The sequence below is a fragment of the Mesocricetus auratus genome, unplaced genomic scaffold, assembly GCF_017639785.1.
Source record: "Mesocricetus auratus isolate SY011 unplaced genomic scaffold, BCM_Maur_2.0 Super-Scaffold_100011, whole genome shotgun sequence".
Taxonomy (NCBI): domain Eukaryota; kingdom Metazoa; phylum Chordata; class Mammalia; order Rodentia; family Cricetidae; genus Mesocricetus; species Mesocricetus auratus.
This window is the reverse complement of record NW_024429195.1, coordinates 57,832,339-57,856,104: the sequence shown is the minus strand read 5'-3', so window position 1 is coordinate 57,856,104 and position 23,766 is coordinate 57,832,339. Positions and strand designations below refer to the sequence as shown.

Below are 23,766 nucleotides of genomic sequence, written 5' to 3'. Positions count from 1 at the left end.
AGGCATCCCATAAAGGCTGATAAAATACCAACACAGTAACTCACAAGGTGGAAAGCTGTGGTTTGAGTGGTCCTAATAATGACAGCACAATATGCCTTACCCAGCTACAGAAGTGTTATGATTTAAGGTAGTGGTTCTCAATCTTCCTAAGGCTATGACCCTCTAATATAGTCCCTCATGCTGTGGTGACCCCCAACTATAAAATTATTTTTGTTTCTACATCATAACTGTCATTTTGCTGTTGTTATGAATCATAATGTAAATATTGCATATGCAGGATATCTGTGATATATGTGACTCCCAATGTGATCATGACTTACAGGTTGAGAACTGATGATTTAAGGGGGGAAAAACAATCTTTTGGTTTCTTTCATCAAGAATCAGTATGTAATGTATTTCACTGTGGGATGGAGAGAATGGCTTGTGTGTGTGTGTGTGTGAATCTGTTACAGTTCTTGCTGTAGAACTGCACAAGCAAATTTCTGTGCCTATTATGTTCAGAGGAATAAGGAGCTTTACCAAGGCTATCATATAAAAATGACAAAGGCTACTCACAAGTCAAAAATTCTGCCCCAGATAAGGTGAACTCTGTTATCCCCTGAAACTGTATTTGAAATGGGTGTTGCCAGTACCTAAGTGCCACCGATACTGTACTGGCCATAACCCCAAACCATCTGGCAAGAAATGGCTTTCCTTTCTTTACAATGGCATCATCAAGTGAGCTCAACATTTGCTTCCTGGCAGTAGCCCCGCTGGATATCTGTTTTGTACCCTCCACAGACATGCCAGTATGAGTGAATTTTGACAGTGTCTGAAACTCATTGATTGGAAAAAAAAATGCCGGTGGAGGCGCCTCCATCTGGTTTCTAGTGACTTAAAAGAAAATAGAGATGTGGTTTTTGACGACCCTCTTCTCAAAGCTCCTCTGGCACCTTTGCAGTGTCCAGGTCACCTGTGCTTTTAGGTTGCCTCATGCACGCAGATCTTTAAATCAGTGGTATGCAGGTGGTTCCAATCCTTGCCAGGAAGTCTAAGCCACCGTAAACCGTAGCCTCAAGCTGGGCTTTCTGCATGGACACTGTGATGGCCACTAATGGCTCTCTTCTGCTTGCTTTTGGGTTTTTCAACAGTGTTTTGGCCACTGTGGATTTTTCTGTATATAGTTTAAGTGTGTTTTAGTTATTGTCTACTTACTGTACTACCCTTCAATATCATAAAGTGCATGCTGCTGCATTGCTTACTTTCTATTTAATTGCTGCTTTAAATTTATTATTAGGTGAAAATTGTGATGTCATGACCTCAGAGAACAGCACAGAATGTAGTTATTAAGTGATATAAGCTCTATTCGGGGTGTATTCAGATGTATCTTAAATTTCTGCCCAATAAAAGCTAAAGTTAATTATAAACTACCATTTAGGTGACTGTGCTCATTTTTTAGATTTCTTAGGATTTTTTGCTTTTTATTCTGGTGCTATGATCTTTGACAATCTTATTCGCTATTTTATGTCTGTTTCAAATAAAACTAAGGCTGCAAAGCCTCTCTTTTAGACAGTCGCATCACATTTGTTTTGGAGTGATCAGCAGCTATGGCAGGAGTTACACTCTAAGATCTGTCTCTCAAAAGAAACATTTTAGTGTTTACAGTTGCATGATAAGCTAACTGGAATTGAACAAATCTTCCAAATGAATATTTCCTAAAATGTAGCAAAACATATTTTTAGGTGAGCTGGAAAGGAAAAAATAATGTGAAAACAGTTTTTGTAATTTTTAAATAAAAATTTCTTTGAGAATTTCACACATATATACAATGAAATATGATCATATTTGCCCCTATTTGATCCCTGCAACTTCTCCCCTTATCTCCCACAACAATCCCCCTCCCAACTTAATGTCTTTTATGTGTGGTGTGTGTGTGTGTGTGTGTGTGTGTGAGAGAGAGAGAGAGAGAGCTCTGTCTGATCAGTGTTATACATATGCATATGCATGCTGGGCAGTCAACAGGAGCATGACAAACCTACTGCTGACCACACCTTCAAAGAAGAACAGTTCTTCTTTCTCCAGCAGCTGTCAACTGCCAATAGTTCTCAGAAAGCGGTGGGGCCAGGAGAGCACTGCCCTTACCTATGCCAGAATTTTGATTCTCTGGCTCTTGTACAGGTCTTGTGCAGATATCTCTTGTTGCCCTGGGTTTAAGAGTACAGTAGTCATGCCATGTCTAGAAGGAAGCATTTATGAAGGCAGTTTAATGCAATCAGTAATCATGAACACATTATCATTATTAATTCATTATGTACAGGGAAAAGATTGTTATTCTTTCTATGATATGAGTTTTTTACATTAATCAGTTAGTTACTTAACATACTTGAGTGTGTATGTATGTGGGCATGGCTATACCAGTGAGCATCTGGTGGTCAGGGACAACTTACTGGAGTCAGTTTTCTCCTTTCATCATGTGGGCCCCAGGGATTGAACTCAGATCATCAGGCTTGACGGCAGGTGCCTTTGCCTGCTGAGCCACCTTATCAGCTTCCTTTAGGTTTTTGATGAAAATTGAATGATTTCAATTCTGTTTGTCTTCTCTACTGTGATGTGTTTAGACAAAATTCTCTCTTTCTGTGGGATGTGTGTGCAAACGGAGTTCTTAATGGGTCTTGATAGTAAAAAAGCCGGAGTCAGATATAGAGGGAAAGCCACGGACAAGATATCACCACTTGTGTGTATGTGTTCGTGCTGAGGACTGGTCTCCCTACAGCAAGTTGAGATGGGGTTTGCAGGACATGCCACCAGGGGCTCCTCCATTGTTCTGACTGGGAAATGCAAGGCAACTTTTTGGAAATGGATCATGATGTCTACTGAAATTCTAGTGCATTCACTTTTAGGGAATGGTAATTTAAGATTTAATGGGTCTGGAGAGATGGCTCAGTGGTTAAGAACACTGACTGCTCCTCCAGAGATCTTGAGTTCAGATCCCAGCAACCACATGTTGGCTTATAACCATTGATAATGGGATCCAGTGCCTTCTTCTGGCATGCAGGTATACATACAGATAGAGCATTCATATGCATAAAATAAACAGGTCTTTAAAAAAATACCTGGTGGCGGTGGCATAGTCTTTAATCCCAGCACTTGGGAGCAGAGGCAGGCTGATTTCTGTGAGTTTGAGGCTAGCATGGTCTACAAAGTGAATCCTTGGACAGCCAGGACTGTTACACAGAGAACCAGAGAAACCCTGTCTTGAGAAACAAAATAAAACAAACAAACAAAAACTACTAATTGAAATTTCACATTAATAATAGTCATCTATACCTATGGGAAACATCAGAAATATTTTATAATGTGTCTTAGCTGTTTTTATTTGTGGATAATAAAGTTGTTTTTATTTTATCTTCTCAGGAAACCATGGCTGCAGAGAAGAAGAAGCAAACTGTTGAGGAGCAAATGATGCTAGACCACTTGTCCAGGTGAGGCTAGCCACTCATAGCAGACCTCTATTATGAAACTGGCTACCAGATATCTGTTTCATACAAAGTACCCGTATGCTTGTCAACCAGTGTGTAGCTGCTAGCAGTTCCCAAACTTTCCGTCCATTGTACTCTTTTCATCTTAGTTGCCCCCCTTTTCTAAATAAAACACTCTGAGATGAGTAGAAATACGTAACATTCAGGCTGGGGGGACAGTTCAGTCTGTGAAATGTTTGCCATGTAATCATGAAGACCCACTTTAAACCCTCAGAACCACTGTGAAGAAGCCAGGTGTGGAAACAAGGACCTGTAATTTCCATGCAGGGGAGGAGACTAGAGGGTCCCTGGGCCTTGCTCGTCAGCAAGTCTAGCTTGCTTGGTGAGCACCTGGCCAATGAGAGGCCTGGTCTCAAAAAGCAAGGAGGGTAGTTCCTGGGGAATAACACCAGAATTTGACCTCTGGAGTCTAGTCACATGGATACACACTTGCACACACGTTTGTACCACATGATCATGTACTCACAAGCATGCAAGTCCAGATGCATCCATGTGTGCGAGCCCCCACACACATACATTTAAACATTTTACTTATTGTCTTTATTAAGTATTTTATTTAAATTCCTTAATTATATCCTGCTACCTTAATGAACATTTGGATTACATATACATTAGAAGACAGCATTTTTAAACTTTTATTCTTAGATTTCTAGAATTGCTTTCTAATGGGATGTAAGCTTCTTTTGGGCACTGTAGGATCATTTAGAGTTACCTTCTGATCTATGTTGATTGTCACATGATATTGACTTTTTGTTATAGAGCCTATAGAATAACTTGCCTTCCAAAGATGTGATATCATTTAAGGAAATTAGTAAGGTATCTTGTTGAAACTAGGACATAACCCTTGAGTCAGTTGCTATGGTTTCAAATGGCAACAAGCATCATATCTTTCCATTAGAAATGAATATCCCACAGAGTCACTGTGGTAACCAGGGCGATTTGTATAGAGGTGAGAACTATGAAAACAATTGTCAATAATTTTTACATCCCCAAGAAAACTGTATGAAATATACATAAAGTGATCAGTTGTAGTGTGACAAAAACATGTTTAGTTTGGTGGCTACCCACATTTGATTGACAGACAAAAACATGTTTAGTTTGGTGACAGACACACACAGAGAAAGAGAGAGACAGAGAAAGAGAGAAAGAGACAGAGAGAACATTATTACCTTTTTCTGTGGATTATGAAACTGTGACCTAGTGTCAAATGACTAGGAAGGAGCCTGGGATGTTACTGGAGGAAGCAAGTAGTGAACTGACCTGTCTAGCATCAGCCACACACTGCAGATCCTTGAGTAGGGCTATACCATCTCACACATGGTTGTCTCACTGTGACAGTAATGGGGCAAGTCCTTCTGTGTATATATTTGTCTGACCGGTTGATAAATAAAGCACTGTTGGCCAATAGGGACTAGGAGTCGAGGAGGATTCTGGGAAATGTAGTCAAGAGTAGGGAGTTGCTATGTGATACCGGGAGGAGAGGACTTGTCAAGATGGCGTCCTTGGAAAGATAAGTCCTTATAAAAATACATGTTAGTAATTATGGGTTAATAATTAAGTCAGAGCTAGCCATTAAGAAACCATAGCAAACAGCCAACAGCTTTATAATTAATATAATGTCTCATGTATTATTTGGGGGCTAAAGTGGTGCCAGGACCCAGTCTTTCTTCTCCTCTGAGCACAAACCTCTCCTCACCATTTCAGAATCAGTTCAAATGCTTCCACAGACTCCTTCCCGTGTTTATCTCATTTTACTTTGTGTGTGTGATATATGTGCATGTGTGTGTGTAGGCAGAAGTTATGCTGAGTGTCTTTGGCAATGGTCCTCTATCTTGGCTTGTTAGACAGTTTCCCACTGAATCTGGAACTCACTGATTAGAAAAGCAAGCTGGCCAGTGATGTCCAGGGCTTTCTCATCTCCCCCCCCCTTCAGCTGTGGGGTTAGAGATGCACCACACCACGCCCAGCTTGTATAGACTTCCAGGGATCTGAACTCAGCTCCTCATGCTTGGGATGCAAGCACTTTCCTGACTGAGGCAGTCTCCCCAGACCCCTATATTTTTCTTTCTAGAAATCATGCCATGCTTCTCCATCCAAGTTATGCTATACTGCTTACCTCTTCACACTCTTGAGATGGCCAGTCTGGTTGTCAACTTGACATACCCAGGAAGAAGGGTCCTCTGTTGACAACTGTCTCTATCAGACTGGCCTGTGGGCATGTCTGTGGGAGCATTTTCTTAACCGTTAATTGATGTAAGAGGACCTAGCTCTCTGTGATTGATACCATCCTAAGGCAGTTGTCCTGGGCTGTAGCTGAACCTGGGCCTGGGAGGAGGCTAGTGAGCATCCTTCCTCTTGGCTTCTGCTTCAAGTTCCTGCTTTGGTGCTCCTCCATCATGAACTATAAAGTGCAAGATGAAATAAATCCCTTCCTACACTGCCTTTGGTCAGTGCTTACATGGAAACAGAAAACAAACTAGAGCAAGTCTCCTTTACCAACATTCCTCCCCGTGATATCATAAACCAGCAAAGCGACTGTCTGAGGAGTACTAGGAAAAAGACATGAAACTCTCATTTCCCTTCAGAATTTCTAGGTGTTCCTATGATCTGTTTGGATGAAAATACAAATGACTGTATTTACCTTTTATTGACAGTATTTTAGTAATTAAATACACTCATTTATGACAAACATTATTATGACAACAGGACAAATTGCCATCAGGTGTTTGACATTTTCCAACTGCTCAAAAATAAGTGAGCACACATTTTGTCATGCTAGACACCAGATTTTGTGTCTCCTTACTTAGGGCTGTCATCAGTGATCCAGAACAAGGCTTAAACACTGAGGAACAAGAGAGTTTTCCTGTCCCTCCAGACCCAGAGGGGGTACCACTTCGAGTTAGGAGACGAACCCTGCATGAAACAAAGTAAGAAAAGCTTCATGATATATTGTTAAAATACACTTCTGTACCATACTGAATACACTTGTATGTTTCTAAAACCATATAAAGAGAAGCAAAAGTTTTGGGATTTCAGATCTCATTGCTATCTCCTTAAATTTTTTATTCTACCTTTTTTGAATTCCAATTTTTTCCCATTTATAATTTATAAGGGAAGTCACAATTTTCAGGAATACACACACACACACACACACACACACACACACACACACACACACTCACACATGTATGCCCGAAGATAGTACCCTGGCTAAATCAGATTTATGTAATATATGAAGAATTAATTTACAGAAGAAAGGACCATCATTCCAGACACGCTATGCCTCTTAACTAGTCCATTTCATTCTAGAGCCATAAGAGGGTAACCATACCTTTGACACATGGGCCTGGGGGTCATATTAGATCCTAACTGTAGCTGCTAAGGAGAACTTTCCCAGTCCTTTGGCATAGCCCACTGAAATTAATGACTATACTGACAATTCCCATTCAGTCTCATATTTAGTAGGAAATCTATTGTACACAGTAGCTCTTCTATCTTTCCAGACTGCTATAAATGTTTGTCTTACCCTCCCCCTCTCATTTTTAGTTTAATGCATTCTTAGTTTATTGTTTATAAACTTGAATATTTGAGGTAAAAATGTGCTAGATTCCTGTTGTCACAGTAACACGTTCCTACAAACAGTATTTTAAAACAACAATGCCTTATAGCAAACAGTATTTTAAAACAATACAAATTTATCCATACACTTGTAGAGATACAAAGTCTAAAAGCAAGAAGCTGACATGGTCTTGTCTTTCACAGCTTCTGAGGCTTTCTTTATCCTTTGGCTCATGGCCCCATCCTCCATCTTCAAAACCAATAATAACTGGTCAGAGCTTTATGATGCCACATCACTTTGACACTCCTTTGTAGATAAAACTTTATGACTCGGCTGGTGAAACCCACAGAGACAGCTGACCTGAACAAGGGAAGCTCATAGACTCCAGACTGATAGCTGGGAAACCAGCATAGGACTGTTCCAGACACCCTGAATGTGGGTGTCAGTGAGGAGGCCTCAGCATCCTTTGGGGCCTCAAGCAATAAATCAGCATTTAGCCCTGTCATCCAGATGGACTTTGGGAGCCCATTCCACATGGAGGGATGCTGTCTCCACCTGGACACATGGGGGAGGGCCTAGGCCCTGCCCCAGATCATATGACAGACTTTTGAGATATGCAAGAAGGGCCTCACCCTCCTGGAGAGTGGAGTGGAAATTGGGGAAGGGGTTGAGAGAGGGTTGAAGGAGGGTAGGAGAGGAGGGGAGGGAGAGGGAGCTAGGATTGCTATGTGAAGCAAATTTGTTTCTAATTTAAATTAAATTAAAAATAAATTATTTTAAAAAAGAAAAAAACTTTAACACACACACAGACACACAATACACGCACATACATATACATACAGTTGTATGGAACCTGCCTGATTAACCCTGATAATCTCCCTATGGTAAGATCTTCAACTTAGTCACACATTCCAGGTTTCTTTCATGATGCATGGCTAACATTTCCACATGTTCTAAACATTAGACTATGGTATCTTGACGAGGGGACACCATCATTTATCTACTGTATATCTAATATACATGCTTTATATTTAATGTATCTACTGTATTTTTAAGTGATTTCCTTTCAAAGTAAACTGAAATGAGATGTAGTTTCAAACAGTGTACACATTTTAAATTATAATATAGGAATCATGACAAATAGATCACTTTTCATGTGTCAAACTCCCACAGGGAGAAACTAAACAGGAACAGTACCTCATAAGCACCCCTGTGCTGTCTTCTTATTCTTACTTCACTGATGTGTCATGTAGCTGCTATGTCCTAACCCCATAGATTAAAATGGTTGGCCAGGAATTTACAAAAGAGAAATCAGAAAATTTGGTTTCTATGGTTTGCTTAATTTTTTAAATTTCATATGTGGATGTATGCATCTGTGTGTGAGTGTGTGTACCTGAGTACCAGTGCCTGGAGGGGGCAGAGAGATTGGATCCCTTTGGAGCTGGAGTTCTATGCAGTTATGAGAAACCTGGAGTGGATGCAGGAAATCAACCTTGGATCCTCTGTTAGAGGAGCTCATGCTCATAACAGCTGATCCACCTCTCTAGCCCCGTGTCTAGTTTTTTTCTCCCAGCACAATCTGTTTGTCTGGCTTTCTTCTTCATCATAATCATCAATCTAATGCAATATTTTATAAAGACACTCAATGAAGTATGTCTGATGCCTTTTCCCCAACATTATCTGTAGGAGTGTCATCCATGATGTCATTTATAGTTGTTTTTCTCAGTGCTGTTCTTCATCCCATTATATGAATCTACCACAACTTACATTCCCAGATTCTTAACATGCCTAGTGACTTATGAATTATACTGCTGTGAACTTGGCTGGGCATACCTCCTGGTAAAAACACATACTCACTTATGCTGAGTGACTACTTAGCCTTTCTGGACCACTTAGTATGCCTGTGTTCAGCTCTACAAGATACTGGGAAAGAGTAACCCCAGAGGCAGGATGAGTGGTCTAATTGCTGTACATCTTTGCCAGCATCTGGTGTTGCCTGTCTTTTTTATTGTCTGTCTCCTACTGAATGTGTATTGGTGATTTTATTTTGCATTTCACTGGAGACTAATGATGCTGATTAATTATCACATGTGCATTGTTCATCCAGATGTCCTCATGTGGACCGTGACCATTTGTAGCTTCTTTGAAGAAATCTGAGCCTACTTGAATTTTAATTTTACTATATTTTATGTCACGTTGTCATAAGTGCACAGATGGTTGGTAGCCTATTTTTCAATTTCATCTGTTTTCTTGCACCTGTCTAAGTATTGCTTCATAACAAATACATGCAACTTGCTTTAAAGTTAGTCCAGTTCAGAAAAATCTCATGGGGCTTATTGGTTAGGATTTCCAGATCAGTGGCTTCCCGCTCTTTTGCTTTCCCCAGAGAAGGAGGAGGGGAGGGTGAGGAGAGAAGTGAGGAGGAGGAGGAGGAGGAGGAGGAAGGAACTCTGCTTCATAAGTTGGCAGTAGGATTGGCACGTATAGTGCAGCCTTCTGTCTTCTCCTTTCTCTGGAGGCAGCCTCTTGCAGATGCCTACATTTCATCCTTGTACCAAACTTTACAGGTTTTTTTCATCAGTAAAAAAGAAGCAGTTAGTCTGTGTAATTCTAGTGCCATACAGTTAGCCTATTACCCCTGAATGCCTGGCCATCTTTTCCACCAACTTGGTCAGTGACAACATTCACCTTTAGTATTTAATGTGCTTACTTCTTCCTTTTGAACTGATTTGCAACTTCTATAGGGAAGCATTTGTGCTGCTTTCTGGGCCCCTGGAACCCAGTGTGGCACTCTGCATTTCATGATAAGCATTTGCATATATCCTTTTGTGATAACTCCAGGCTCCTTGATGCAATTACCTCACCTTTCACCATTGCTCACCACTAAGAAATAATAAAATTTAATGGTAGGAGAAAGGTTGTTTTCCAGATCTGCCATGTGATCACATGGCTGTAATCAACTGCTTATCCTGCCTCCCATGATAATATATTTATTAAACGGGGATAGTAGTGCTTACTTCTCTTAAATTTTTTTATTGCAAGCATTAAATAAACCACTGCAAGTTAAAGTGATTTAATAGTGACTAGTGTCTACAAATTCCTCATTAAATTGTAGCTGGTACTGCTGCTACTATTTCTCAAGCATTTAAAGTCATTCCAGGAACATAGTGAATGTTTGATGAGTGCATTAGTTCCAGTGGGTTATACTGAATTGAGATGATGCAGCCTTTCGGACTCCTCGCTTTGTTCCCAGACTCTCGTTGGGTTAGCAGCCTGTTGTTTCCTATCTCCAGCTTGTATTCTGTGGGACCTAGATGTTACAGAGGCAAAGCTTTACCTGTTTCCCACGACTGCTGCCCGCATTCTTACTATTATACGACTGCTATTTCATTATTCCTGCAGATGAATAGTAAATGGTATAACATTGACTCTTACCTCTTAAGATAAAGGACATCATTCAATGTAGAGTATAAAACATATAGTTTTGCTCCACATTTTAAAGACTTTTAGAGGTAGAAGCCTTTAGGAGATCAGCAATGCTGTCTATAGAATATGGTGACATGTAGTTGACAGATCCCAGATCCTGAGTTTGGTTCCTTCATCAGCTGTCGTTCCCCCAATTGTTTGAGTAAAGAATAACATCAGCAGCCTGCTAGAATCTGACTGATAGGGCTCAGTGTACAAGGATTTTTCCATCTGTGTAGTAACTTAGCTGCTGGAAGGAGGCATATGTTGTTTTTGGTTCCATGACTCAGTGGTGCTGCAGCTCTGGGCTATAGCTACCTCTGTCATCATACCCCCCTTAATGTTCACAGGCAGGAAACTACCCATCCTGCCATCTCACACGGACAAGAATTGTTCCTGTGAATTTATTGGCAAAACTGCTTAGGTTGGTCATACTTGCAGGTGGTAAGAAACTAAGTGCTGTGCTGGGAGGAAGGCACAGGAAAGGGGCTAGAAATGGCTTTTGAGTTGGTGTTTGGGTTCGGGTCTGCAGCTCCAGCACGTGCCAGGCCAGCATAGACCATGTAGGAAGGTGCAATAATAAAGGAAAGGAGATAGACAGAGCCGACAGTGGCTCGGGGTGCTACGTCTTTTGTGTCTTTATATAGTCACGCTCTAAATTTCCATTTTCATTTCTATTCTGTGCCTTTTCAAAATATTGCCTTAGCCCTTTGGTGCATTTGTCGCTTATATCAATTGTGATTGCTCTAAAATAATGACTTAAACATGTATTTTGACAGGATAAGAACCACCTCCACATTAACAGAGAATGACCTTGCTCAGAAAGTAGAATTTGATGGGAGGGTCTTATCAAGGTAACTGCCACTTTATTATTATTTTTTACTTCTGTGATTATAATAATACGTTCTCTTCTTTCATAGAAATTTCAAGATTAGATAAATTTATACTAATACTTAAAATGTGAATTTTTGGGTTATAAACATTTAAGCAATAGTTATTATTGCTATATATAATGGACACTGTAGTATAAATATTTTAAGTAACAGTTTTAAAAAATGATTGTAAGTCTCTTGAAAAGATTGGATAAATTAGGGTATTCTAGTAGGCATTTCTAAACCATTTAGAAGTTAATTTTTATGTCAGATGTATAATTTAGTTTTAATAGTGTGAGTTAACAGATTATTGATAGAGCCAATGACAAGATCGATGGATTTTAAATTTTTTACCTCAATCTTATAAAATTTTTAAGCTTGGCATTTTAAAAGTCTTCTGTTTTATCTTAAGTCTCTATCACTTAGCAACCTCTGTTGTGACAGAGCTGGACACTTACCACTGTTAAGCTTATGTCTTTTTTCATCATCCAAATCTAACTCAATTGGTGCTTTCTGCAAGCTGTCACATACTTTCCATAAACTTGTGTGACCTTTAGTCACAGGCACACATTCAAGGGACTTACATTATTGCCACTTAAGATGTTTGATCTTAGTTTATTATTTAAGTTAAAAATCACCATATTTTAAAATCATTGATATCATTTTGCTAGAAATGGACGCGATGCCTGCAGAGAACTGATTGGGTTTTTCTTTACCCACGATCAGTCCCTAACCGTGTATGAATATCGGAAGTTTGGGAAAAACAGGTATGCTCTGAAACACTGTAAGTACGCTAGAGAATTGCTTCCAAGGGAAACTAGATGACTTCATTTTGTTGTTGCTGTTGTTGTTTAACTTCTAGAACAAACGTGCTCCCTTTTATTAAAAAAGACACTTACAGTCATCAGCGTGGACGAAGAAAAGGAAAGCAGTACCGGCTTGGCGACTTCTATACGGTAAGCTGTGTGTGTGTGCTGGCACTTAACGCCTTGTCTCGGACTCTGTCGTGGAGCGAGGGTGAGGGTCCAGTTTATTTTCCTGAGTGGAGGCATTTGTGTGAATGGCGATGTCTTCTGAGAAGGTTCTGCCTGACAGACAAATCCCAGTCATAATCTTAAGCATAGTACTTACTTTCCATAAGCATCCACACACTGTTCCTTTATGGAGACTGTTGCCACATGAGAGCTGGGCTCTTGGTACTTTTGAAGCTTTCTTTAGAAGGCCTGTTCTGGGTAAGTGGCTACCTCAGTAGCACTGGGAGCAATACTCCACCTAAGGAGGTACCTGATTGTCTCTGTACAGTGGCACTGTCCTCTGGAGCTGTGACCATGATAGCCTTTATTCTTGTGACTCTCCCATATTTCCCAGTGTGCTGAACTTTTAAATCATTACATTCATGTACGATTACAATGAAACATTTTCTGTACCAACCATTCATATAATACTCATGTATGTTCACATTCTAAACACTGGAGAGAGAATACTGAGGAAGTCAGAACCATGCTTTGCTTTGTGACAATTGGAGTATAATGGGACTCAGTTAGGTTGGAACCAGATTGGCAAAACTGGATCCAATTGTATAAGCTGGAAGACTTCCTAGAGAAAGTTCCATCAGAGCTGAATTAAGGACAGGCAGGTGTACAGAAAAGGCTTCTAGGTGGAGAGTTACATCTGCAAAGAACAAAAGCAAGAAAGCATATGGATTATATGGTTGGAATATAGACCTAGAGTGAGGTTAGTAGAAACTATACTCATGCCAGGGAGATGAGTCAGTTGGCAGAGTGTTCATTCTTGCAAGCAGGAGGACCTGGGATTGAATTGCAGAACCCATGTTAAAAATTCAGGACTTGATAGCACACATTTGTTATCTCAGTGATGGGGTGACAAGGAAAGGTCAAACTTACATTTATGGACTGGACACAGCTTAGTCTGCTTGCTGAGTTCTGGACCAGAGGGAGACCCAGTCTTACTAAAAGAGTAAAGGTGGATAGTACCTATGGCGTGATACCTAAGGATGTCCTCTGACTTCCACACACAAGCACCAATACTCTCCCCACTCCCCCAACTAAATAAGAAAGTAGCCTGATAGTAAAGAACGATATGTAATGAGTCGGAGCCTGCTCCAATGAGTCAGATGTGTTACCTGAGTAGGAACACGATGATTGAGAAATGGCAGATAAGAGACAGAAATACAGGCTAGATTTGGGAGGACTGCCCGATCCATGCCCTTCAGCACAGCGGACAGCTCCCAGTTTAGGTTTGACCCGGCTTCTATACAGACGAGAGGCAAAGCAGAACAAAGAGCAACACAATCAGTTAACCAGCTCCTTGCACTGTCCTTGAATCGAGGAGCAGCCAGGTTCACTCTCTGTCATGTGATTCCTGCTAGCAGCTGCATTATCTATCTGCATGCATACAGCTGGCATCAAAAGCTTGTTAGTTAGGTAATATGCTCTTTTCCATGGGCTTAATCAGAACTTTCTCATGGCCCTCAAGGAGACTGGAACAAGCAAGCTTGAACTCTAATGTCTTATAAGTCAGAATAGATTCCAGTGGAAACTGAGTCACTTGTGAGCTCCCACAGTAATATACCAGGGAGTCACTGAAAAGATGATGTTGGTAGGATGGAGAGGCTATATAATCAGATTTGTAATTTAGAAATAGCTCTCTGATTTCAATGTGTGGGATGGATTGAAGACCAGGCACATGTGGCAGGCATGGACTAGAAGGCAATCTAGGAGAAAACTCATGAGAAGTGTATGTTTGTGTGTGTCCCAGTCCCGATTTTTTTACACAGGTTCTGGAATTTCCTCCTGCTTGCAAGAGAAAACCCTGCCAACTGAGCCATCTCTGCAGGCCATCTGCTTTCTGTCATCTCTACTCTGTCAGTATATTCCAACCAAATATCGTAACCCTGATAAACAAGTCAGGAAAGGGTGAAGGAGGAGGAAACCCTAGACATCTCAATCTTGGGTTAAGTGCACCATGCCCAGGGTCTTCATACTTGTTTCTTGATGTCTAGAGAAAGTCAGTTCAGACTCCTTCTGTGTGATCTGAAGATACCATGCTGACTGTCAAAGGTGACAGTGACTACCGTTTCTGAGCTGCTGCTGCTGTTGCAATTTGGTTTAGTTGTTGATCTACACTTACCCTCTCCCTTCATACGAACCACATGTGGAAATTCAGTTCCTTCTTTGTCCCGTTAAAGTGAGGAAGAAAGAAAGTGGAGAGGAGTCAGAAACAGAGACAGGGAGGGAAGAAGGAAACATCTCTCTCGCTTTGTGTTTTAGGACAGGTTTTGAAAGGTTGTCTCAGCAGCTGTATATACAACAGCAGCTTTTGAGTGTTGTCTCTCCCTTGATATTCACCTTTCCTAGAATGGTTTCTGGTCCCAGGGAAAGACTTTTCTTCGTCATAAAGCTAACAATAGATATCTAATTTTCAAAAGCAGTTATATGAGCCTCAAAGGGAGAAGAGCATGGTCCATCACATTTATTAGGTTTCTAAAGTAACTGTTCCAAGGAGGAGGAAGGGGAGGCTCTTCCCTTGTTCTTCTTCCCTTACTTTTCCTTATAAGAAGAAGGAAGCCTCTTCTTTCTCATTTTCATTTTTATCTTTTATTTTTAGTTAGAAACAAGCTTGCTTCACATGTCAATCCCAGCTTCCTCTCCTCCCAACCACACTCCATTCCCCCTCCCCTCTCCAGGGAGGGTGGGGCCCTCCATGAGGGATTCCCAAAGTCTATTATATCATCCTGGGCAGGGTTTAGGCCCTCCTCAATTTGTTCAGGCTTCCAAAGTCCATTCGTATGCTAGGGATAAATACTGATCTACTACCTGAGGCCCCAAAGATTGTCGAGGCCTCCTCACTGACACTCATGTTCAGGGGGTCTGGATCAGTTCCATGCTGGATTCCCAGCCATCAGTATGGTGTCTAAGAGCTCCCTCTTGTTCAGGTCAGCTGTTTCTGTGGGTTTCACCAGCCCGGTCTTGACCCCTTTGCCCAGCACTCCTCCCTCTCTGCAACTGGTTTCCAGGAGTTAAGTTCAGGGTTTAGCTGGAAGAAAGCCTCTTTTATTGAGTTTGCATTTGTCCATACTTTGGTCATGTGTGTATGAGAGGATCTCTGAAATTAGAGTAGTAATTCTGTGGATTGGGTTAAGAATTTTTGGGAGGAATTTTGTCATTGATACTTTGATACTCTCATTAGGTTAAAATTTGGTTCATCATCCAAAGAGCAGAAAAAAGAGTATGACCAGTCTACCAGAGTTCCCCATTCCACACAGCATCTTTCTGTGAACCAAGAGCTTTAGTTCTGAATTTGGGGATTGTATTTGCTTTTACCCCCTCTCTGTTGATGTGATAAAATATCATGACAAGAGTAACAGAAGGGGCCGGGTGTTGGTGGCGCATGCCTTTAATCCCAGCACTCGGGAGGCAGAGGCAGGTGGATCTCTGTGAGTTCGAGGCCATCCTGGTCTACAAAGCAAGTTCCAGGTAAGCCTCCAAAACAATACAGAGAAACCCTGCCTCGAAAAACCAAACAAAAAAAAAAGAGTAACAGAAGGGAGAAAAGTTTTATTTGGTTCACAATTCTTGGTTACAGTCAGTATCACAGGAAAATCAAAGGCAGGAGGAATCTGAAACAACCTGTCTTGTCACATCCACAGCCAGAGCAGGGAGCAGTGAGTTAAAAACGTGCTAGTGCTCAACTTGCTTTCTCCAGGCCTAGACAACCAGGATCGCCTGTGCAGGAAATGATGCCACCCACAGTAGATAGATGGGTCTTCCCAACTCAGTGTTATAAAGATAGTCCTCCCATGCTCACTGGTCAGTCTAATAGAGACAATTCCAAAACATGAGTTCTAACAGGTCTTAATGATAAAAGCCTGGAGTCAGTTATAGGGGAAAATGTTGAAAGATCAGAGAGATGAAGGAGGAAAACTACAGCTCAACTTCCTGTCTGCAAAGAAAGTGAGCTCCTGTCTTTTCCTGCCTTATCACTTCCTTTCTCTGCCCAGCCATATCACTTCTGGTCTGTCTGTACAGACCTTCATACCTCTATGGTTAACTATTCTCTAGTTCTGATCTTCAGGCAAGCTTTACTTGTACAAACAAGATATCACCACACAGTCCTGCATTGATACTCCTTCCCTGGGTGACTCTACATTATGTCGTGTGGACAAAACTAACCACAACAGGGATTGCCACACATTAAATGGAGCTCATGTCATATTTCCGGTGGTTCTTATTTAATATACAGATTCTTCTTTGTTCACATGGACTATTGTGTAGACGTGTAATTTTCATTGAAATTCTTTTTTCTATAGTATTATCTGGACCCATGTGGTTTCTAAATATTCTTCAAATCTACTGTATTTTGGGCACTATTAGAATATCCTAAGGCACTATAATAAAATCTCTTCAATTAGCATGAGTTGCATTTTAACTTTGGATACCTTCTATCTCTCAAAAGTCTGTTTTGTTCATTTCCTCAGGGTGCAACTTTGACATTTTTGAGCTGCGATCATCCTAGCCTTCCAAAGAGTATAAAAGAAAATACATTGTTTAGACTTCGAATTACAAATATTGATCAAATAGCTTTGAGTTCTCTGAAGTAAGTCAAAAATGCATTTGTCATTTTGAAAATAAGTGAAATCACTGTAGTTTGTATCTTAAAAGGAGATTCTACCACAGGGCACTCATACTAAAATTAAGGTTTATATTTATAAATAATAACTGTATATGGTTACTTTATGTTCTGTATTATAATCAAATTCACATCATGTTTGGGGACAGTTATGACAATTAAAATTTTAAAATTGTTCTATTTCATAACAAAAATAATTCATTTGTCTTTGTTATTTTATTGAATGACATCAAAGTGATGCTCTAAAAGACAAAGGGTACCAGTCCATCTTTGTAATTGTTTTCTACATTGCTGGTGGCCTTTTATCATATGAAAAGTAATGGTCCCTATGGTGATGCTGTTCATTGATTGACTACATAGTGAAAATGCTATGAATAAATAATGACATCAAGGGATATTTTAAATAATAGAAATACAGAATGTTTTTATCCTAATTGTGATTTATCCTAAATTGGTAATAATTGATGTATGTATAAGGGAACACAGTCTATAATTTGGCTGTAAGAATATTTGCTGTGTATTAGTGTACTTTTGGGTCTTTAAAACATTTTTTATAGTTTATATTTTGTAATCTACAACTGCTTTTAAAATGAATAGTTCCAATTAAGCATTTAAAAACATTAAAGCAGTTATTAAAGTTAATATCTTCAAAGAATGTGATCTTTTATAGCTCTGGACTTAATTCTCCATAAAATCAAAAGCAGCGGGCAGGGGTAGCGATTGCTTTGGCTTGTCCCCCTCCACGTCTGTTGACATCATCTTTAAGTCTGGAGTGGGGAAGCATGACCTAGAGCCTCTGTTCTCACTTGCAGAGCTGCCTCTGGGGAACATGAGGAGGACACGGTCAGCCAGGAGGCACAGGATCGGCAGGTGCTGCGGGCCATTCAGGGTATGCTGTGCTTTTTCTCCATTTACAAGCACTATTTACAGTTTTCAACTTGTTTCTTGGTTATTAGTAAAAACAGTATTTTTGACACTGCTACATTTTATAGACTTTGATTTATAATTCTTATTTTTTTAGAAAGTACACATATAATTTCAAAAAATAATATATATTTTATTTTATGTGATCTACATATTATGTACATATAATATGTAATGTTTTATGGGGCTGACAGATGACTTAGCAAACAGAAGAGCTTGCTGCTACTTCAGAGACCTGAGTTTGGTTCACAACACCCATACTGAGTAGCTCACAACCTGTGATTCCACCTCTGGGGATCTTATGATCGTGTCCTCTTTTGGTCTCAATGATCACAGATAAGCACATGTACATATATACACACAGAGAGACAATATATATACATATGTACATATAAATAAATAGTTAATAAAGTAGATCCTGGCATACAAATATATACATAATTCATAAAATAATTACCGAAGATTTTCCATGACCTTTTATGTGTTAATGGTATAAGGTAAAAGCATGTGAATTATAATAATACTTTTTTGAAATATTAGATACTATGGGTTTTAATTATAAGCTAAATAAAGTATGAAATTGAATTTTAATAAATTAAACATATTTATTTGTTTCTGTGTGTGTACACCTGTGATACAGCACATGAGGGAGGTCAGATGACAGCTTGCAGGAGTCAGTTCTTTCCTGCAACTGAAACTCAGGTTATCAGGATTTGTGACAGGTTTCTTTATCCACTGACCTGCCATGTCCTCGGGCCATGTTATATACATATATGTGACATACATACATACATTCAATACAAATATACATACAAATACACAAACACACACAAAATACACACTCATATATATACACACACATATGTAATGTATGTATACACACATACATATACACATACATACACACACATACATACATACATACATATAGAGAGAGAAAGAGTGAGAGAGAGAGGTTGTTGGTGCTCACTGCATATTAGACTGGCCTGGAACCCTTGGCAATCCTCTTACCTCCACTCCAGAGTTCCTGGATTACAGGCACGAACCACCATATACTTGTCTCATGCCTCAGATGACATCCTGAAGGGACTCCTGGTTTAGTGCTTGACTGTATATCTCCAGTCCATGTTCTGTCTGCTGTTGAGTAGAATCAGCAACTTTGTGTCAATCCTTTGCAACTCTTTGTTTACCTCTGTGTGAGGGTAATGGCTCCTTAACTTCTCTGGGGAATCCCTAGGGAACAAACTAGATGTGGGTAGGCTTAGGGCATTAAAACATTTTTACAAATTTCTAAGGCCTTTTGTCATAACTAGTGCAGTGCACTAGCTGTAATAAACAATTTGTTTGTTTGATTTTGTAGCAGAAGGTAGAAAGGTATAAAACAATTCATTACAGAAGTCAATATATACTTATATAATTCTGATGAATCCTGAGATATTATTCAAGATAAGACATTCACACTTAGAAAGAGAAGCAGTTCCAGGACATTCAAAGCTACACAGAGAAACCCTGTCACAAAAACAAAAAGCAGAGAGAGAGAGAGAGAGAGAGGAGAGGAGAGGGAGAGAGAGAGAGAGAGAGAGAGAGAGAGGGAGAGAGAGAGAGAGAGAGGGGAGAGAGAGAGAGGGGGAAGAGAGAGAGGGGAGAGAGAGAGAGGGAGAGAGAGAGAGGGGAGAGAGAGAGGGAGAGAGAGAGAGGGAAGAGAGAGAGAGAGGGAAGAGAGAGAGAGAGAGAGAGGAGAGAGAGCGAGCCAACTTGATGAGACTGGTGTTAGAAGGTCCTCCATGCCCTTGTTAGTAACTCTCTTTTTCTCCCTGCTGCCATAGCCAATACAATACTGAAGCTAGTGACGTTTGTTTCTTTTTTTCCTAATGTGTTCATTGTAATATGATACAGATGGCATCAAATGAAATAGCTGTGCTACATGGCGAATTTGGGAGCCAGAGTATGTAACCTCTAAGAATTTCTGGAAAAAATGGTTACTGTGAATATGTACATATAGGCAAGTATTCAAAACCTAGATGCCATTTGACTATCATCCAGTTTGAAACTTTCAAACTACTTAAAAATGTCTTCATGGAGTGTGTGTGTGTGTGTGTGTGTGTGTGTGTGTGTGTGATTCGCCTGGCATCAATTTTGTAGTTCAGTTAGTATAAATAAAGAAAGGAAGATGGCGAAGGCATGGGGCAGTTAGAAAAAGGGGTCTAAACAAGAGAAACAGGGATTTTCCTTGTAACATTCAGATTATTCCGAGTAAAGAGAAACATTAGTTTCCTGTATGTAAAATGCACACTTTCACCACACAGTGGAGCTGTAGTTCTGGCATATTATGAGCACACAGCTGTGTCTGCCGTTGTCTTCACTGAAAACATTCTACTTTCCAATGTTGAAATACTCACTGAATATTCATGTTCATGCACAGAAGCAGTTAGTTTCCATCTCTCTCTCTACTAAACAGACACACTGAAAGAACAACTCCACAAGAGAGGTGTCCGTATTTTGACTGGATTGGGAAAATACCTTCAGCATTTGGACAAGGAAGGAAGTGGGCTGTTAGAGAAGGCAGATTTCCAGAGAGCCCTGAAAGCCTTTCACTTAGAAGTGTCTGAACAGGTATGTACCACGCGCCACTTTCTGCTGTGAGTGTATATTCTTGCATGGCTTTGTTCACTTTCCTGATGAAATTTTAATAGCTCATTTGTTTCCTTTTTAAGGCCTTGTCATCAGCGTTCAGCCACCAGGCAACAACTCCCACTGATTTTTAAAAAATTGACACTCCTTTATCCTTTGTTTGTGAAGTGTTTAATAGCCAGGCATGTGCTAACCTCTGAGATGACATACTCTCCACTCTCATAATCTTTAAATGGAGAAAATGGTTAATAGTTGCACCAAATAGAGGATGCTTTGGGAGCACGTGTGTGGTACACAGTTCCCAGCCAAGCCATCAGGAAGGAGAGGGAAGGCCACGGCAAGATTCTGGGAAGAGGATGCTTCCAGGTTGGGTTTTGGCTAACGAGGAAGAATGAACTGAACAAGAGTAGAGAAGGGCAGAGGCAGATAGTGGATCCTCTATGAAGAGGGGAGCATGGTTTAGACAATGGTCATTTCATGGAAAGGATAAGCACGTTCCAGGCAGGAACTGTGGCTCTGACCCAAGCTACAGGCACCCATTTCCTGTGCACTCTTCACTCTTATGGGAATGCTCTTGTACTAGATCTGTGTGTTCTCATATTTTTCTCAGCATTTAGGCTACAGCTTTCTTTACAGAGGAGCTCTGCCATCTGATCTTCAATCCAGTCTACACCAACTTCCATTTTGTTTTCTTCATGGCACTTTGAATCTGCCCATAATTAAAATGGCACATCCCATTTGGATAGGGACCAGGGTGCCTCTGGCTCCTGCCCTTGCTTTAGCATCTTGAGCTGACTCTGGCATAGCAAGCACGGAACCAATAGTTCATAGCTTGAGCAAGTAGATGGAAGAGTGGGAGACATCAAATCTGGTACGCAAAAGCCTCGTGTTCTGTACTGGGAAATTTTGCTTGTATGTTAAAAGTACACAAGTGATTCAGATCAAGTATTCCATATATAAGAGTTTTGCATTTTTCATGTTTGCAGAAAAAATTGTCTTGTCACATGATGTATGTCTCTCTAACTAGGCAAGCACTCTACCAACTGAGCCATGGCCCCAGAACATACAGTATTTACTAATGATGAGAAATAAAGATAACTATAATGTATCCTTATTAGTCTTCTGTATTCACCCCAAGTAACTAGCTGTGTAATCTTTTTTTTTTTTTTTTTAGCTGTGTAATCTTATACAAGTGTTTTCACTTTCATTGACAGGCTCTGCCTGAGAAATTCTGAGATGATTTCTATATTTAGTGAGACATGGGAGTGCAAATAAAATAATTACATGGGAATTTGCTTTATCAACTATAAAATTCTCTGTCAGTGCGACATTGCATATCACTGCTGTGACAAAATTGTCTTTTGGTTGGTTGTAATGACATTTAATCTAGTTGCCTGTCTAGTGATAACAACCCAGGAGCCATCCACCTTCATATCTTTCTTACATAGGTGAAAAAATAATAAAAGGAAATCAGAATGCTGTGGTATATTTTTGCTAAACAAACAAGCAGCCTATGACTGATAGAGAATGGTGTTCAGATAATATGGCCCTGTGCATATGGATAAGTACTGTATTACTTCGATGCTTCTGTATTTGTTTATGAGATGTTTATAACTAGTGAATAAGACTATAGTTACCTAAGACTTCTGTCTTAGTTACTTTTCTAGTGCTGTAAACAAACAAACAACAACAAAAACTCCTTGATCAAGACAGTTTGTGAAAGAAAGCATTTAAACTGAAGGCTTTTAGTTCCTCAGAAGGTCAGAGTCCATGGTCATTATGGTATGGAGCTTAGCAGCAGGCAGGCAGGCGTGTCACCGGAGCAGGAGAGATTCTACATTGGCACAGTAACCATGAGGCAGAGTGAGAGAGCTAACTGGGAATGGCATGGTCTTTTGAAACCTCAAAGCCCCACCATTAGTGGAATAGCTCTTCCAACAAGGCCACACCTCCTAATCCTTCCCAAACTGGGACTCAAGCATTTTAATATATGAACCTATGGGGATCATTCTCATTCAAACAACCACAATTACTAAGATAACATGATGTGTTTCATCCTTTCTCATATGTTTTGTTTTATTATAAACTTCATCTATTAATTAATTTTTATGGTGCTTGAAACTGCTCCCGCATTGATCTACATGTCCAGTCATCTCACATATTTTAACTCATATTCTTGTTTTGCTTCTTTTGTGTATAGGAAGATGTGAGAATAAGATATAAGAATCACCAGTCTGGGTCTCACTGTAGAAGTTAGAACTTATTTATGAAAAGACATAGTCATTCTCTATGATTTTAAATAAAAAGTGATGTGTTCCACAAAGAACCAAATTTATATATAGAAATACTATCAATGAGGCTAAAATTCCATCTGAATTAGTTTTCATCTAAACCATATATAGATGCAGTCATATGCATTTTTGCCACTTAAGTTGCACTGCTTAATTCTTGAAAACACTTCTTTTGAGCCTTCAGAAGTCCTTTTAAATCTGGTATTCTTTGAGTTAAGTGAACACATTTGTCTCCTGCCTGTTTTACTCATGATTTGTAAAAGTTAAACTTAGACTCAGTTTTAACTCAACAGCACATACACATATTTTCTTCACAATGTATGAGGCATTTTGACATGCAAAGACTGTATAGACCACTGGCTGCTGAGGAGAGGCAGGGTAATTTGAATCTTAGTTTTCTAATTACAGTTTTATTTGAAAATGCTAGGAAGTGGACGAGAATCATTTTTAAGTATTATTTGCCAAGGTGGGTGGTTTATGTGCTCTCTCATTTAAAGCTAACAACTTGATAGAAGCATTGAAAATATACCCATCTGAGCTTCAATAAAGGAATGCTGTAATTTCTTTTGTTATTAAGATCACTGAATAGAACGGTGTATTAAATAGTACCTTTGCCAAAGAAGTACATGGGAATGGCCGTGAACAAACTGACATAAGGTGGTTAGTTAGAATTATACTATTTAGTGTAAATCCAGGAATACTTTGGAATTCATTCAAACCTTTTATGCTCCCAAGACAAGACAAAACTCCATTAATAGTCTAAGTGTAAATGGTCTTTTAGAACCCGAACAGCCTTTCAAATTGCCACAGATATAATTTTAAAATGGAGAATAAAATACATTAAAAAACAAGCATAC

At 39.8% G+C, this 23,766-nt stretch overlaps 1 protein-coding gene across 9 annotated transcripts in view; it reads left to right on the top strand.

Moving 5' to 3' along the window:
* Window positions 1–23,766, top strand: part of Caps2 (calcyphosine 2) — a 78,367-nt gene that overhangs the window by 50,574 nt on the left and 4,027 nt on the right. For all 9 annotated transcript variants that reach the window (XM_040754885.1, XM_040754879.1, XM_040754877.1 and 6 more), the window contains 8 exons: window positions 3,394–3,461; window positions 6,326–6,445; window positions 11,322–11,396; window positions 12,086–12,181; window positions 12,277–12,370; window positions 16,912–17,030; window positions 17,876–17,952; window positions 20,446–20,600. In XM_040754885.1, the coding sequence (XP_040610819.1) occupies window positions 3,394–3,461; window positions 6,326–6,445; window positions 11,322–11,396; window positions 12,086–12,181; window positions 12,277–12,370; window positions 16,912–17,030; window positions 17,876–17,952; window positions 20,446–20,600 (804 nt within the window). The remainder of the gene's footprint in view (window positions 1–3,393; window positions 3,462–6,325; window positions 6,446–11,321; window positions 11,397–12,085; window positions 12,182–12,276; window positions 12,371–16,911; window positions 17,031–17,875; window positions 17,953–20,445; window positions 20,601–23,766) is intronic.